Raw genomic sequence first — 15,525 nt, forward strand, 5'->3', positions numbered from 1 at the left:
TCTTAGGTTGTGAATCATGAAAGCCTTCCGTTTGTGATTGCTTTCCCCGACCGGTGATATAAACGTTGATCCTATCCGCTTCCGCTATATTTCGGGTATGTCTCAAATCTTATATTACTACATAAACATATTGAAAACGTTATGAAAATTCACTAGTTTGTACGTTTATGATTTAGGTATGGTGGTTATTTTACCTAAGATTTGAGTGGAAGAAAAATAATTGCTATGAAGGTGCCCTCGTCCCTCGTAAGTGTTAATTTTGGTTTTGTTGATGTCACACTTGCATCATCTATCATCTATAAATATAAATATAAAAAGCATTTGAATTACAAAAACAAATTAGTTAATGAGTTGATCATATTTCAAGATCATGCACCACCAGTTAATTTACTTATCACTAATTTATGTTATATTCCTATCAATATTACAAGTCTCTCATTCTCATAGTGGACCCGAAGACTATGTGAATGCTCACAATGCAGCTAGAAAAGAAGTGGGGGTGAAGCCTTTGAAGTGGGACCCAACAGTAGCGAAATTCGCAGTAAGCTATGCTAATAAAAGGAAAGCCGATGGTGCGCTTGTTCACTCACATTATGACAAGTATGGCGAGAATATTGCGTTAGGGTGGGGTGAGTTTACAGGGCTGGATGCGATGAAATTGTGGGTGGATGAGAAACGCGATTATGATTACAAGTCGAATAGTTGCAAACCAGGAAAGATGTGCGCACATTATACGCAAGTGGTTTGGAAAAACACGACCCGAATTGGGTGTGGGAGGGTCATGTGTGTCAATGGTGCGTGGTTTGTAACTTGTAACTATGATCCCCCTGGGAACTACATTGGCCAAAAACCTTATTAGCTAGGAGTGGGTTCAAACAAAGTGAATATTTATTTTTATTTTTATAAATATATCTTCTACTCGCTCTGTTCCAATTTTTAGCACACTTGTTTCTTTTTAGGTTGTTGTGTGTAAAATAAATTGACAAATTTTACTAAATTATCCCTAACTTAGGGTATGTTTGGTCGACAAAGTTACGAGAGCTTATATAAGCTTATAAGAATTTAAACTTATGATTTAAATATGCTCATAAGCATAAGTTTCTTTTGACATACAACAAAATGCAGAGCTTATAAAGAATTAAGCTCTATAAAAATAAATTCCAAAAAGTAGCTTCTCAAAATTAAATTTGCTAAAACACCCTTTATTATATTATTTTAGATTTATTTGGTCCTTCCGAGTCGATTCAAAACAATAAATTTCAGCTTCGCTACTTACCAAACACTTATAAAAAATAATAAGCTCCCGCTTTCAGCTTCAAATATAAGCTTCAACTCCGACTATAAGCTCCAGCTTTGACTAGAAGCTCCAGCTCTGCTTCTTTCGTCCAAACACACCCTTAGTAAGCGGCTTGATAGAAGCCACTAACTTAGTAGCCGACGGCTAAAGCCCACTTGGTGGTTGCGTAACTCGAGATCCATTTTTGGGTTATTCTTGAGTTATTTTTGGTATTGATTCGGTTTTTAGTTGCTCAGTTTTTATAAATTGTATTCTAACCTCATGTGAACTTTAACCTACAAAATTAAGAGCTAAATAGCTAATCTATCTTGTTGATCAAGATTAAACCAATCGAATTAATTGAATATAACTACGTTACATTCATTGAGTTCTTTATATTTATTTTGCATGTTTACTTTGTTCGTTTTATTGTTGATTGGGTTGACATTTAACGAATATCAAGTTTGTTTGAACCCGAGATTTTATTTGAAAACATCATAATCATAAACTCATTTATATGTGCAAACAATACATCTTATCTTATTTTAAGTTGATTCCACAATATAATTTTGCCTTGGCCGCTCGTGATGGTGGACTTTGGCTCTGAAATTGTATTTTTTCCTTTTATTTGTATTTTTCTTTTTTCCTTTTTTTTTTTTTTTTTGTTAAAACAACGAGCATTATAAAACAAATGATAGATCATCAAAAGATGCACCATGATAACAAAAGGCTCGAAACTATAAAATGAAAGCATAATCGCTATCTACAACCGAGTCAACCGTATAAAAATAAAACAAACATCACGACCAAACAAACAACCAAACAATTTGGACAATTGCATGACCAAATTGTAATCTTTCTGTTAGTTGACAAAACGTTAAACTTAAGAGCACCAACCATAATTCTGACTCGTCATTTTCATAAAAAGAAATCATAACAAAAACTTACGCCGAATGTTTTGGATTTAGTAATGGTTGTGTTTTTATCAAAAGTTTTAGATTGAGTGGAATAGTTCAAAATCATTTTGCTCCATTAGTGGATCCTCTTTACTTTCCTTTTATTCATCCTCACTTTATGCATTTCACTATCACATTTACCACCCTATAATTATAAATACTCCATTCAAAACATACTCAACAACACAATAATCACCAACCTAATACAACAATCAACATGGGTACTCATTGGTGTAACATTTCATTTTTTCTTGTTTTATCCATCACAATTCTTAATCTATGTGACGCACACGGTCCAGGAAACTGTCAAGAAGACTATGTTCAGGTCCATAATTGTATCCGAAAAGTATTAAACTTGCCCTGTTTGAAATATGACCCCGCATTGGAAAAATCAGCACAAGAATGGGCCGATCAGAGGAAAGATTGCGCGTTGATACACTCAACTGGTCCTGTTGGTGAAAATATGGCTTATGGACCAGAACTGAATATTACATATTCTGTACAAATGTGGCTTGATGAGAGATTGGACTACAAATACTCTACAAACGAGTGCTTACAAATGTGTGGTCATTATACTCAAATCGTGTGGAAAAATACTGAACGTGTTGGATGCGCTAGGAGTTTATGTGACCGTAAAGACGGTGGATGGACTTATTATACGGTTGTTTGTCAATATGATCCTCCTGGAAATGTTGTTGGAGAGTGGCCTTATTAGGTTTTGATCAGTTTGGTTTACTTAATTTGTTTTTATTATGTTTTTTGTTTTAGTTGCAATGTTTTGATTTGATCATGTAAGCAACTCTAAAAAGGTGATTGTGTAATAGGTTTAATCCTATTAGTCAATTGGGTAGAATGTTTAACAGAGTTGATGAGTGATGGGTATCTGGTTAATAATTTGGTCCAAGGATATAAATCAAGAGAAGAATAAAAGTTCAGTGAGTATTTTATTTGTTTTACTTTTCCATTATATATTTTTAGAGCATTTTTGCAACCATTTTGTTAATGTTAATCAATTACATTGCATAGAAGACAAATAGACAAATAATTCAATGTTGGCATCTCAATTTATTTATATGTTACTCTTTATCTTTTCAAATTTTTTTTTTTTTTTTTTGACAAAAATGACGGAAAACTTTAATAACAAACAGAAAACGTTCTCGACAAGAAAACGTCTTCAACGAAGAATACAACCAGAGAACCCCGATGAGGCTCGTACCTAGAAAGCTGTACTACAAAACGGACTATCTATACCGAGCCTCATCTATCGAAACGTATACCAACTAAAAGCAAAAAGAAGACCTACTAAAACTAAAAAGCCAACTAAAGTCCAAATTAGGCTCATCAAAGCCCCACAAAAGACAGTTATAACAAACAAACACAAAACATCAAGGATCGAACTTAACTAATTTCCCGTCATAGATTTCTCGCCGAATATATTTACCGGGTTGAATCTCAATTTTGAAAGAGAGCACGTTTGAAGAACCGTCACCGAAGGTGGAATAAAACCTTGATCCGATTGCCTTTGAAAAAAAATCTTTATTATACGAACGATTGCCCGCGGCCATATCACCCTTGCTTTTGACTTCTTTCGACCCCATAAACAAACACTGAATATCTTCCTCAAAGGCCACACCGTCATCGTAATCTTTTAGCTTAAACAGACCCGAAGTAGACACATCGTTCACCTTCTTTCTCGACCTCAAGTTGACTTCGCTAAATTGAATCCTAGACACATTTTTGTTCAAAACATACCACGACTTGCAAAATCCTTAGCAAGAGGGGATCTCACAATCACAATATTTTCTTCCATCGCTAAATGTGGCTTTTATTAAGCATTTATTGGTTACACGTGGAAAGTTGAAAAGCAAGGGATCGAGAGGTTGATTCTTCTTATATAATGTGGTTTACTTTCAGTCTTTATCGGGTTGTATTCGGTCTTGTATATGTTAGTTTGTTTTAACGTTTATCGGGTTGTTTGGGGAGATTACTTAGTTGCTTTTTAGGTGTGAGCTTCCTCGTTGCCCTCGTTTACTTGTATTTCTTGTTGAGAGCGTTTTCCTTTGAAAAACGGTCTCATTTCTATATGAGTTTTCAATTTATTTTTTTATTTTTTTGCAAATAAAAAATTAGGTTACACAGATTTTCAATTTACACGTTTCAAATTCATAACAAGGAAAAAAAATACAACTCTACATTCCTCTTAATGGTTTAATGTACGAAAGAAATACAACTAATAAGTGTATGTGTATGTTACTATGTGGCTAACCTTTACGACATTAGACAACAATCACACAATTTCCCTTCATGTAATGTCAGCGTCACGCCAGCGCTTCATTCCTGAACAGAACGAGGACAAAATTACTATCATCCATGACATACTTCCTCAAAAAAATCGGAACTCACTAAATTAATTTTTTATATCAATATATTAGTCATGAACCTAAAGTACAAGAATTTAATCAACAACTTTCGACCTAATATGCTTCTTTATCACGAATTGGAGGACGAGTTTTTGATGGCGGACGAGAAAACGCTGGTGTCATTGGTGTCCTAGCAGCACATGGTAAGGGTGGGGATCAAGGCGAGTGGCTGAGACTACTCTTAGTATTCATCAAAAAATGTAATCAAACCCTTTAATCTTTATACATGAGTCTATCTAATGTATATGTTATCATACCTACATATTTGATACAATCTTTATACATGAGCCTATCTAATCTTTTTAACAATTTTGACACAAAATAGCCCATTTCAACGTCAATACCACCCCAACTTGAATTCTAATACTTCAAAACATTACAACCACATGTTATCATCATAGCATAACCAAATACATTATCCATGCTTACAAGGACCCATTTAACAATTGAAACAATAACGACACTAGTAACATGAGCATGGTTCTTGGGATAAAACTACCCCACCAAAAGCGTCTACGTTTAAAATCAATCTTCGCAATTGTAACCTATCCATCTAGCTTACCTTTCCCTGGACCAACAAAAAAGTTAAAAACAAACGGATAAGCTACTAGCTTAGTCAGCAAAAATATCATTCATAGCATAAATGTAAAGCATAATAAGCACATATCACAATTTACCACATCAACCACGCTCAACAAATATTACACTTGAACCATTGGAACACCTTACGCAAGGAAATTTCCTCGATATCCAAAAAAACCTTGCGTAAGGCAATTTCTTAACAATCAAGTTAGGAACCGCACCTCATGAAACACCTTGTGCAAGATAATTTCTTCGGTATCCAATCACACCTTGCAGAAGGCAATTTCTAAACAATCATCATATCACAAATAAAGCTAAGGATCCAAAAGCTCTATCAACATCTTACGCAAGGCAATTTTACACACCTCATCAAAAGTAATCAACACATATCAAATCCGCAATACATGATTACAACACATTACATATAAGCATATGAATCACATTTGTACTTACCTTGATCTTTACGAAAACAACAAATATCGATATCCAAGTACACACAAATAGCTAGCAAGTTACAAGCAACTCAACATATTCAAACACACACATTCACAATTCAAAATCACTAATTTATCTTCTGGTCTAAGGAGACCATCCTTAACATGAGATTTCATCGCTTCTCTTCCAATTTCTCAAAATTTATTAGTTCACAAGATTACTACCATATTTCACCCAACTAGGGACACAGGTAGGGGGAAACGGAGTGGGGGCAGAGGGGACACTTGCGTCAAGTGAATTTAAAATTTTTAAAGTTAAAATTTTGAATTTTATTCTTTTTGCCCCAACCCAAAAGTCTCTATCTTTTTCATCGTTGGACTCTTTACTTTAAAGAAGAAATGTTGTATTTTTCCCAAAAGCCTCCACATTTTGCCCTCAACCCAAAAGCTCATAGCCCTCAACCCAAAAGCTCATAGCCCAAAAGGTTGTATTTTGCCCAAGCCTCCATATTTTTGCCCTCAACCCAAAAGACCATGACTCAAAAGGTTGTATTTTGTCCAAAAGCCTCCATATTTACCCCCAACCCAAAAGCTCATGACGCAAAGGTTGTATTTTCATGGAAGAAAAAAATACAGCAAATATGAGCGCTTTTTAAAAATAAAAAAATCGCCCCCTGTGAAAAAACTTTGTGAAAAAATTTTGTTTCGTCACTGAAAACTTTAACTACCATTTTACAAATCTTAAAGCTTAGCATCATCTTCGACATATTCAGTTCTATATTACATGTATTTTCACCGGGTTGTTCCAATTTTTACAAAACTCAACATCTCCATTAACTTTGATTCACAAACCCTAACATTACAACTTGAGTTAGGGTTTGTTTGAAGTCTAAAACATCATTTTGACACTAACACAACCAAACTAACATATAAATTCGGATTGAAGAACAAGATAATTCTTAATTCAAGTCTAGGGTTTGTATAACCCCCAATTTTTCTAAATGAAGGTGAAAGAGAGAAAAACCTAGGGTTCTAGATGGGTTAAAGAGTAGTAGTGATGATGTTTATACGCAGATAATTTCTTGCATGAAAGTGATTATAGATTTCTTACTTGATTTTCTTTAAATCGCTACCCTCTCTACACTCATGAACCACCCACCATTTTCTGCACTTTTGAAAGAACTGAGAAGAAAAAGACTGATTTTGAAAATATATATTAAGTGAATGCAATATGATCAATCCTTAATTAGCGATGTTACTTAATTACGGATTGAGTGCAATAAGATTATAATGGAGGATGGAATGTTTGATGATTATTTTGGGCCCCGATGATCGTCTTTCACTTTAACTATCAAGTGATCAACCACCCCGACCCGGTCTTGATTGTTAATTAACTTGATTCACCTTTACGCGTTGTAAAAATCCCTTGAGCAAGATCACAAGTGGAAATTACAAAGGCTTAGGCAAAATGGCAGAGAATCAACAACCTATAAATGAGAGGCCAAGCTCTCTATTTATAGTGTTCGAGATAACCGCGATCCGCGGATTACTTATCCTTCCGCGAAAACTCAGCGGATTGAACCGCAGTCCTGATTAGTGCGGAAACACAACTGCTATGCTTATTTTCAGCGGATACTTCATGACTTTGCATTATAATCCGCATAGCTCTGCTCTTGGCTTTTGGCAAATAAAATATACATATACAATGCTATGTATATGATCAAGTCCCCCAGTTTATTATGATACATTTTCATCATGATAAACTCTAAAAATAAAGAAGTGTTTCTTAAAATATTTCGCAAACAATATTTTATATTTTTTACCGCCCATTTTTTACCGTTGTTTTTATTAAGCTCAACGCGTAATTACAACGGTAACTTTCGCCAATCTGTCTAATCAGCACGCTATAACGGCTAGAAAATTACCGTTTACACGTTGCGGTAATTTCAACCATTTAAATGCAATGATTATCTTTTCAACTTGCTCGCCCTAATTCTTATTATAAATAGCTGGTTATTCCGCATAAAAACTTTACACCTTTCTCTCCCAATTTCGCATTGAATCGTATTCTGCCAATCACAATCGTACTTTGCAATTAGCCAATCGAACCTTCAATTTCATCAATTCAACCTTCGATTTAGCTTTTCTTATCATCAATGGCTTCCTCTTCATCTATGCACACTCCAGGAGGCTATGTTTCCTATATGACGGAAACAAAACTTCAAACCCTACAAGAATGGTATCCGCCACTTGCCCAATTTGTTCCTACCGCGCCTGCGACAGAACAGTGAGCCGATACTCCCCCTAAAGGGATGATTTCTGTTTACGAAGCTGCCATTTCTCAAGGCAACCTTCGATTTCCACTTACCCGCTTTTTCCGCAGTGTTTGCGAATACTGTAACGACCCTGGAATTTCCAATGTTTATTTATTAATAATTATTATTATCAATACGTGTGATTAAACGAATGTATGTTATTACATTTACATGTTGCCATGTTGCCCGTACTTGACTTTTAAGTGCCCGAAACGTCTTTGTGACACCCGGAACTTTCACGAATAATATTTTTAGATATTATTTACATTCATGATTAAATTTATTAATCATTTTAATTAACTAAGGCTATTAGTTAGTTACTTGGGCTTTAATTGGTTTAACTTGTGGTTTATTTGAACTTGGGCTTTGTTAGTGTAATGGACTCATGTTATTGGACTTCCAAGCCCACCCTACATTATTAATGGACCCTTTAGCCCACTCTTTCAAAGTGTAAGTATCACTTTAGCTTGTAACTAGTTAGTTAACTTGCATGGAATCTAGTTCACTCATAATCCCCATGCATAACCATTCTTTATCCAACTTTTGAAGCTTTACTTGCAATTGACCACCAAACTAATCCCTCCCCCCATTTTTTCTGCTGCAAAACCGTCCCCCTTATGGCCTTGGAGGGAGTTCTTTTGGTTCATTTTGTATTACTTCACCACTTATATTTTCTCTCATTCAAACACACATTCATACTTGCAACTTCTTTCTCTCTTTTCTCTCTTGCTTTTCTCTCAAATCTAGTAAGTAGCAAGATAACTTTTCTCTCCTTTTTACTTCTAAAAACTAAATTCTACATCTTCATCATCATCATTCTTTTATTTAAATGTTACTTGTCTTTGATTTAAATCATGTTGTTGTTACTTACTTTGTAGTTTCTTGTTACTTAATTACTAGCTTTCAAGAATCAAACTTACTAGTTTGAATTCTTCATTTATCTTGTAATTTCAAGAACACCCAAGAACTAAACTTACTAGTTTATGTTCTACATATATTGTTTCAAAAGATATAAGTTCATTGTTGTTGAAATCATACTTGTAAGTCATGGAAGTAAACTTAAAGTTCACTTTACTTAAAGATCAACTTTGGTTGAATCTTTAAAGTATGAGCAACCCTTGAACTAATTACTTGTCTCTTTACTTTATACACTTTAATTTCATGTAGTTAGTTTATATGGTCAAGTACTACAAGTTAGTCTTGATCTCATATCTCTTGAACAAATTAAGTTAACTTTGAAAGTTCAAGAACACACAAACTAGTTTCTTTAAATATAACTTTGAATCTAGACTTTTGAGTCTTGGATCTTCAAGATCAAACTAAGAACTATGTTCTACTACTTATGATCTTGATTAGTTGGTTTACTTTCAAGTTTGTAACTTATTATTAGTCTTATAGTTCATGTATGTGTTAGATCTAAGACTTTGATGTAACTTTGGTTCATCAAACTTCATACAACTCTTAAGTGAGTTGTGCTTCATGTCTTAGACTTGCACTAGGGTTATGATGGTCAAGACTTGGTTAAGATGATGTAGATACATCAATGAGTTGTACACTTGAAGCTATATGCAACAAGGATGAGAACCATGATGAACATCAAGCACCAAGACCACCGGAACCCTTTTAAACTCACTGTTCTGTCCAAAACCTACTGACCTGATGCTTCTGGAACAGACCAGTAGACCTGGGCTGTTCTAACCTTGATTTTTAGATAGAACTTTTTGAGTAGATAACTTTTCATATAGGACTCGTCTTAATCCGAGTTACGGTTTAGGATTTATGGCCCTCCGATCGTCACTATGTCCTTTAACGTTGTGCAGAAATTTCTGACCTACTCGCACTTAGACCGTCACCACGGTCAAATCAAGACGAGTTTGCTTCTGTAAATTTTACCACACTTAAGGGACTCATAAATGGAGCCATGGCCACTGGTCTCACCTTAATTCAGTAAGGGTAGATGCCGTGGTGACTGACTGAAGTCAGACTTTGTTTTAAACTACTTTCATAAACGAAACCTACTTTACGTCTTTTGTTTGATGATGAATGATGATGACCTTTATGACTTTAAATACATACTTTTAAACCTATTAAGACGATTTACTGACTTAGTATTATTTGACTTAGGTTGAGGACTTCGGACCATTTACTTGCACACCTTTCCCGACTACTACTTTACCGCTACATATCATTGTGAGTTATAGCATTCCCTTTTTACTTTAACTTATTTTGGGAACTGAGAATACATGCGGATTTTATGTTTTACATACTAGGCACGAGTACTTAAACTTATATATGTGTGGGTTATACAACGGCATAAACATTCCCTTTAGCTCGGTAACGTTTAATCATTGGTTTTTGAACCATGAACGCGAATCTTAGATATGGATCCATAGGGTTTGACATCCCCACTCGGGCTAGTCGCGCTAGCATTTAACGAGTGTTTAATACTTCGTGAACATACGCACTCGCCAAGTGTACTTTCAGGGGGTATAAACGTTAAGTTAGTTACCAAGTGCCCACGGTTAACATATACTTTATCATACTATTTTGAAACGCTCTTTGTAGCACTGAAATCTCGTGGCCTACCTTACATACTATTATACTTAAACTATAGCTCACCAACCATTGTGTTGACGTTTTTAAGCATGTATTTCTCAGGTGCTTGAGGTTGCTTCTGCTGTCTTACTTGTCGTGCTGTAGAACCCGCTGCTTAGAGTTGTTATCGCATGACTACTTATCTTGCATTCAAACTTATTTACTTTTGAAACTATGTTATGTAACGACCTTTGGGGTCACGTACACTTATTTATTTGCTTCTACTTAGTGAAGCATGCTTTTGAAATGTAAAACATTTGATGTCGGTTATGACATCACCTTTTTATCGTGAATGCAACTTCTTTAATTACAGCATATAGTACTTAACCTGGTAATGATCCTGTTGTTGATGATTCGTACACGATGGTTTTGTACGGGGCATCACATTTGGTATCAGAGCATTGGTTGTAGGGAATTAGGTTGCATTAGTGAGTCTAAGACCGACCCGAGTAGGATTCACTAATAGGACTAATCTACAACTTGCTAGTTTACTTGTTTCCGCTGAACTTACTGCATGCTGCTGCTTACTGTTACTGCTATATGCCGTATGCTACTACATGATTTCACTACTGCATGATATTACTTGCTTTCGATTGCATGCTACTTCTGTACGATTCGTTATTATTGCCATGCTACTTATTGTTATACATGATTTAAACTGTTGGCCTATTATTTGCTTGCTTTATGACATACTGACATGGAAAATTTATTTTTCCTTGTTCAGATGTCGGATGTTCCACCTGCTGGCATTTCGGGCAGTACAGACTCAGACCCCGTCGCCCTACCTACTGCTACACCTGCTGCTGCTACTGCCGATACACCGGCCCCGACACCCACTAGTGATCCCGGCGCCTCTACTTCCGGAGCTAGTACTAGTGCACCTGCCCCAGTGTCTGCTCCCGGACCCTCGAGGTCACAGCCCCGCATTGGTGGTATTGAGATCCCCGCAGAGTTCGGGGAAGGGCCTTTTCGTAACCACATGCGCACGCCTTGCCGACGCACTCCCGACGGACGTTTAGTCGTGATTCCTCCAGGCAGACACAGACAGATGTTGGCCGCCTTCGGACGCTTCGGATTACCAGCTCAGCCACCAGTGTCACCACCACACGATTCGGATGACTCATCATCCGCCGATTCTTCATCATCAGACGACTCCAGCGATGATGAGGATCCTGCTAATAGACCTATTCAGGCACCCTCCACCCCGCCGAAGAAGCGGTACCGTTCCCACGGCACCGTCATTCCAGGGGTGAATGGAGGTCGTTCTTTTACTGACGCATTTGGCCATCGTCGTAGGGTTACTGCTCGTAAACGAGTTGTGCCATACCCTGCCGACCCACAGATACGTAAGGTTCCCCGTTACGTATTGACTATTCCTGGAACCGTACCACCTAGATTTAGATACGGACCACTTACATCTAGGGACGTACCGTCTACATCCGGAGCCGGACCATCTACATCAGCACCACCGGCACTACCCGCCCCACCCGCCCCACCTGCACCGCCTGCCCCACCAGCTCCCTCTAACGAGGAACTGATGAGGGAGATTGAGACTCTCCGAGCTCGAGTCACTGAGCTCGAGGAACAGTTGGCTCGAGGAGCAGTTCACCCGCCTTCACCGTAGGACTTTGTATTTAGATTTCATGATGTAATCTAGTTATAGTTTCATGTATTTCATATGTATTGTACGAACTTATTCAGATGTATGAAACTTATTATTATTAATGAATGGAACTTTGCGTTATTTAATTCTTGCACGATGTTCTATTTACATTGTTGTACGATGATTCTGTGGTATTTGTACCTAGATGCATTATTTAATAACATGTGATGTTTTGATTCCATGTTGGTTACTATGTACTATATTACTACATATCGAATGCTGGATTTTGACTTGAGTCAAAAATTTTGTTTAGAATACCATGGCTAACGGAAGATCCACACCTACCGCCGCCCAGATTGAGGACATGATCAACGAACGGGTCGCTGCAGCCTTAACAGAAAGAAATCTCGAAGCTCCACCGCCACCACCACCGGTTATTCCACCCGTTCGAAATGGGTGTACTTACAAGGAATTCCAGAGCTGCAAACCGCATAACTTCAGCGGCACCGAGGGACCAGTTGGTCTCACCAGATGGTTCGAGAAACTTGAATCAGTATTCCGAGTTAGCAACTGTTCGGAGGATAATAAGACCAAGTTTGCATCTTGCACGCTATCTGACGGCGCGCTAACGTGGTGGAACACGTTAGCTCAAGCGAAAGGTATCGATGAGGCGTATGCTACGCCATGGGAGGAATTCAAGGCGGCTATGATTGATGAGTATTGTCCGAGAACCGAAATTCAGAAGATGGAAATTGAATTCATGCAGTTGAAGGCCGTAGGGAACGACCTTAACAGTTACAATCGTAGGTTTTTGGAGTTAGCATTAATGTGTCCGACCATGGTCACCCCCGAATTCAAGCGCATGGAGAAATACTTCTCTGGACTTCCTAAGTCCATCAAGAGTAATGTCACCTCATCCAAACCACCGAATGTTCCCGAAGCAATGCGCATGGCGCATACTCTCATGAATCAGATCCTTATTGATGAGCCGGAGAAGGCTAAGTTTGAAGCTGGTAGTAGCGAAAAGAGGAAATGGGATAACAACCACAACAACAATAACAACAACAGGGGTAGAAACTATGATCAAAACCCGGCGAAGCGACATGAAGGGTTCAGGCAAAACAACAACAACCCCAACCCCAACAACAACAACTCCAACCCGAACTACAAAGGCACGCTACCACAATGCAAGAGGTGCTACAAGCACCACACCGGGTATTGTAATGCTGTTTGTGAGAAGTGCAAGAAGAGCGGGCACATCGGTAGAGACTGCAAGACTACCACGATGACAGGGAGGCCGAACACCAACGGGCCGAAAAAGTGTTACGAATGTGGGCAGACGGGCCATTTCAGAAACGAGTTCCCGAACAAACGAAAGGATGGCGGACCACCGCGTGCTAGAGATTTTAATGTTAATGCAAGGGATGCACGCGATAACCCCGACTTGGTGACAGGTATATTCAAAATCAACAATCTTTTAGCTTCTGTCTTGTTTGATACTGGTGCGGATAGAAGTTATGTATGTAGACATTTTTGCGATAAGATTAATTGGTCATTAGTCCCGTTAAAAGAAAGTATGCTTGTCGAGGTCGCCAATGGAAAACTTGAAAAGGTTGACCATATTAGTCGTGGAGCTATTATCAACATAGCTGGTACAGATTTCGAAATTGATTTGATACCTATCAAACTGGGAAGTTTTGACGTGATCGTCGGTATGGATTGGTTGAGCAAGATAAAGGCCGATATTATCTGTGGAGATAAAGCACTTCACATACCACAAGGAGATGGCGAACCACTGATTATCTATGGAGAGAGATGTACCTCGAAGTTGAACCTCATTAGTTGCGTGAAAGCGCAAAAGATTATGAAGAAGGGACGCTTTGCTGTCCTAGCACATGTGAAAGCAGTAGAAACTGAGGTAAAGAGCGTGAACGACGTTCGAATTGTGAACGAATTTTCCGATGTCTTCCAAAAGGAATTGCCTGGATTGCCGCCGTAGAGAGCCGTAGAGTTTCAGATTGACTTAGTGCCAGGAGCTGCACCTGTAGCTCGCGCACCTTATAGACTCGCACCTTCCGAGATGCAAGAATTACAGAGTCAACTACAAGAGCTGTTAGATCGAGGGTTTATCCAACCAAGTTTCTCGCCTTGGGGCGCACCTGTTCTGTTTGTGAAGAAGAAGGATGGATCCTTTCGTATGTGTATCGACTACCGTGAGCTCAACAAATTGACAATCAAGAATCGGTATCCTCTTCCGCGAATTGATGATCTTTTTGATCAACTACAAGGATCGAGCGTTTATTCAAAGATCGATTTACGATCCGGCTATCACCAGTTGAGGGTGAAGGAAAGTGACGTGATGAAGACTGCATTCAGAACCCGTTATGGTCATTATGAGTTCCTCGTGATGCCATTCGGTTTGACAAATGCACCTGTCATGTTCATGGACCTCATGAATCGTGTCTGCAAGCCTTACTTGGACAAGTTTGTTATCGTCTTCATAGATGATATCCTCATCTACTCTAAGAGCGAAGAAGAACATGAGCAACACCTCCGACTAGTACTTGAACTCTTGAGACAAGAACAACTTTATGCCAAATTCTCCAAGTGTGAATTTTGGTTGAAGGAAGTACAGTTTCTGGGTCATGTTGTGAGCGACCAGGGTATCAAAGTTGATCCCGCCAAGATTGAAGCCATCAGCAAGTGGGAGACCCCCACTACTCCGACGCATATTCGCCAATTCCTAGGTCTCGCCGGTTACTATCGAAGATTCATCGAAGGATTTTCTCTGATTGCGCGTCCTTTGACCGCGCTGACTCACAAGGGCAAGAAGTTCATTTGGGAACCCGCACACGAATCAGCATTCCAAACTTTGAAGAAGAAGTTAACCACCGCACCTATCCTATCACTTCCTGAAGGCAGTGACGACTTTGTTGTTTATTGTGATGCATCGAAGAGTGGTTTTGGTTGTGTACTGATGCAACGATCAAAGGTTATTGCCTATGCCTCCCGCTAATTGAAGATTCACGAGCGGAACTACACTACACATGATCTTGAACTTGGAGCCGTTGTCTTTGCACTCAAATTGTGGAGACATTATTTGTATGGAACTAAGAGCACTATCTTCACCGACCACAAGAGTCTCCAGCACATCTTTGATCAGAAGCAACTGAATATGAGACAACGCCGATGGATTGAGACGCTCAACGACTATGACTGTGAACTCCGTTATCACCCTGGCAAGGCCAATGTTGTAGCTGATGCTTTAAGCCGAAAGGAGAGGACGGCACCTCTTCGTGTTAGGGCTCTGAACATCACCATTCATTCGAACCTCAACAACCAGA

At 38.4% G+C, this 15,525-nt stretch overlaps 2 protein-coding genes across 2 annotated transcripts; both read left to right on the forward strand.

The window, feature by feature from the left end:
• Positions 1–370: 370 nt before the first annotated feature.
• LOC139871141 (pathogenesis-related protein PR-1 type-like) lies at positions 371–859 on the forward strand. Its single transcript, XM_071858877.1, has one exon. It carries the CDS (start codon positions 371–373, stop codon positions 857–859), a length of 489 nt encoding a protein of 162 aa, XP_071714978.1.
• A 1,575-nt stretch (positions 860–2,434) lies between these two features.
• Positions 2,435–3,164, forward strand: LOC139873421 (pathogenesis-related protein 1-like). Its single transcript, XM_071861353.1, has one exon. It carries the CDS (start codon positions 2,450–2,452, stop codon positions 2,945–2,947), a length of 498 nt encoding a protein of 165 aa, XP_071717454.1. The 5' UTR covers positions 2,435–2,449; the 3' UTR covers positions 2,948–3,164.
• Positions 3,165–15,525: the final 12,361 nt, after the last annotated feature.

Source organism: Rutidosis leptorrhynchoides, chromosome 10 (genome assembly GCF_046630445.1).
Source record: "Rutidosis leptorrhynchoides isolate AG116_Rl617_1_P2 chromosome 10, CSIRO_AGI_Rlap_v1, whole genome shotgun sequence".
Classification (NCBI taxonomy): domain Eukaryota; kingdom Viridiplantae; phylum Streptophyta; class Magnoliopsida; order Asterales; family Asteraceae; genus Rutidosis; species Rutidosis leptorrhynchoides.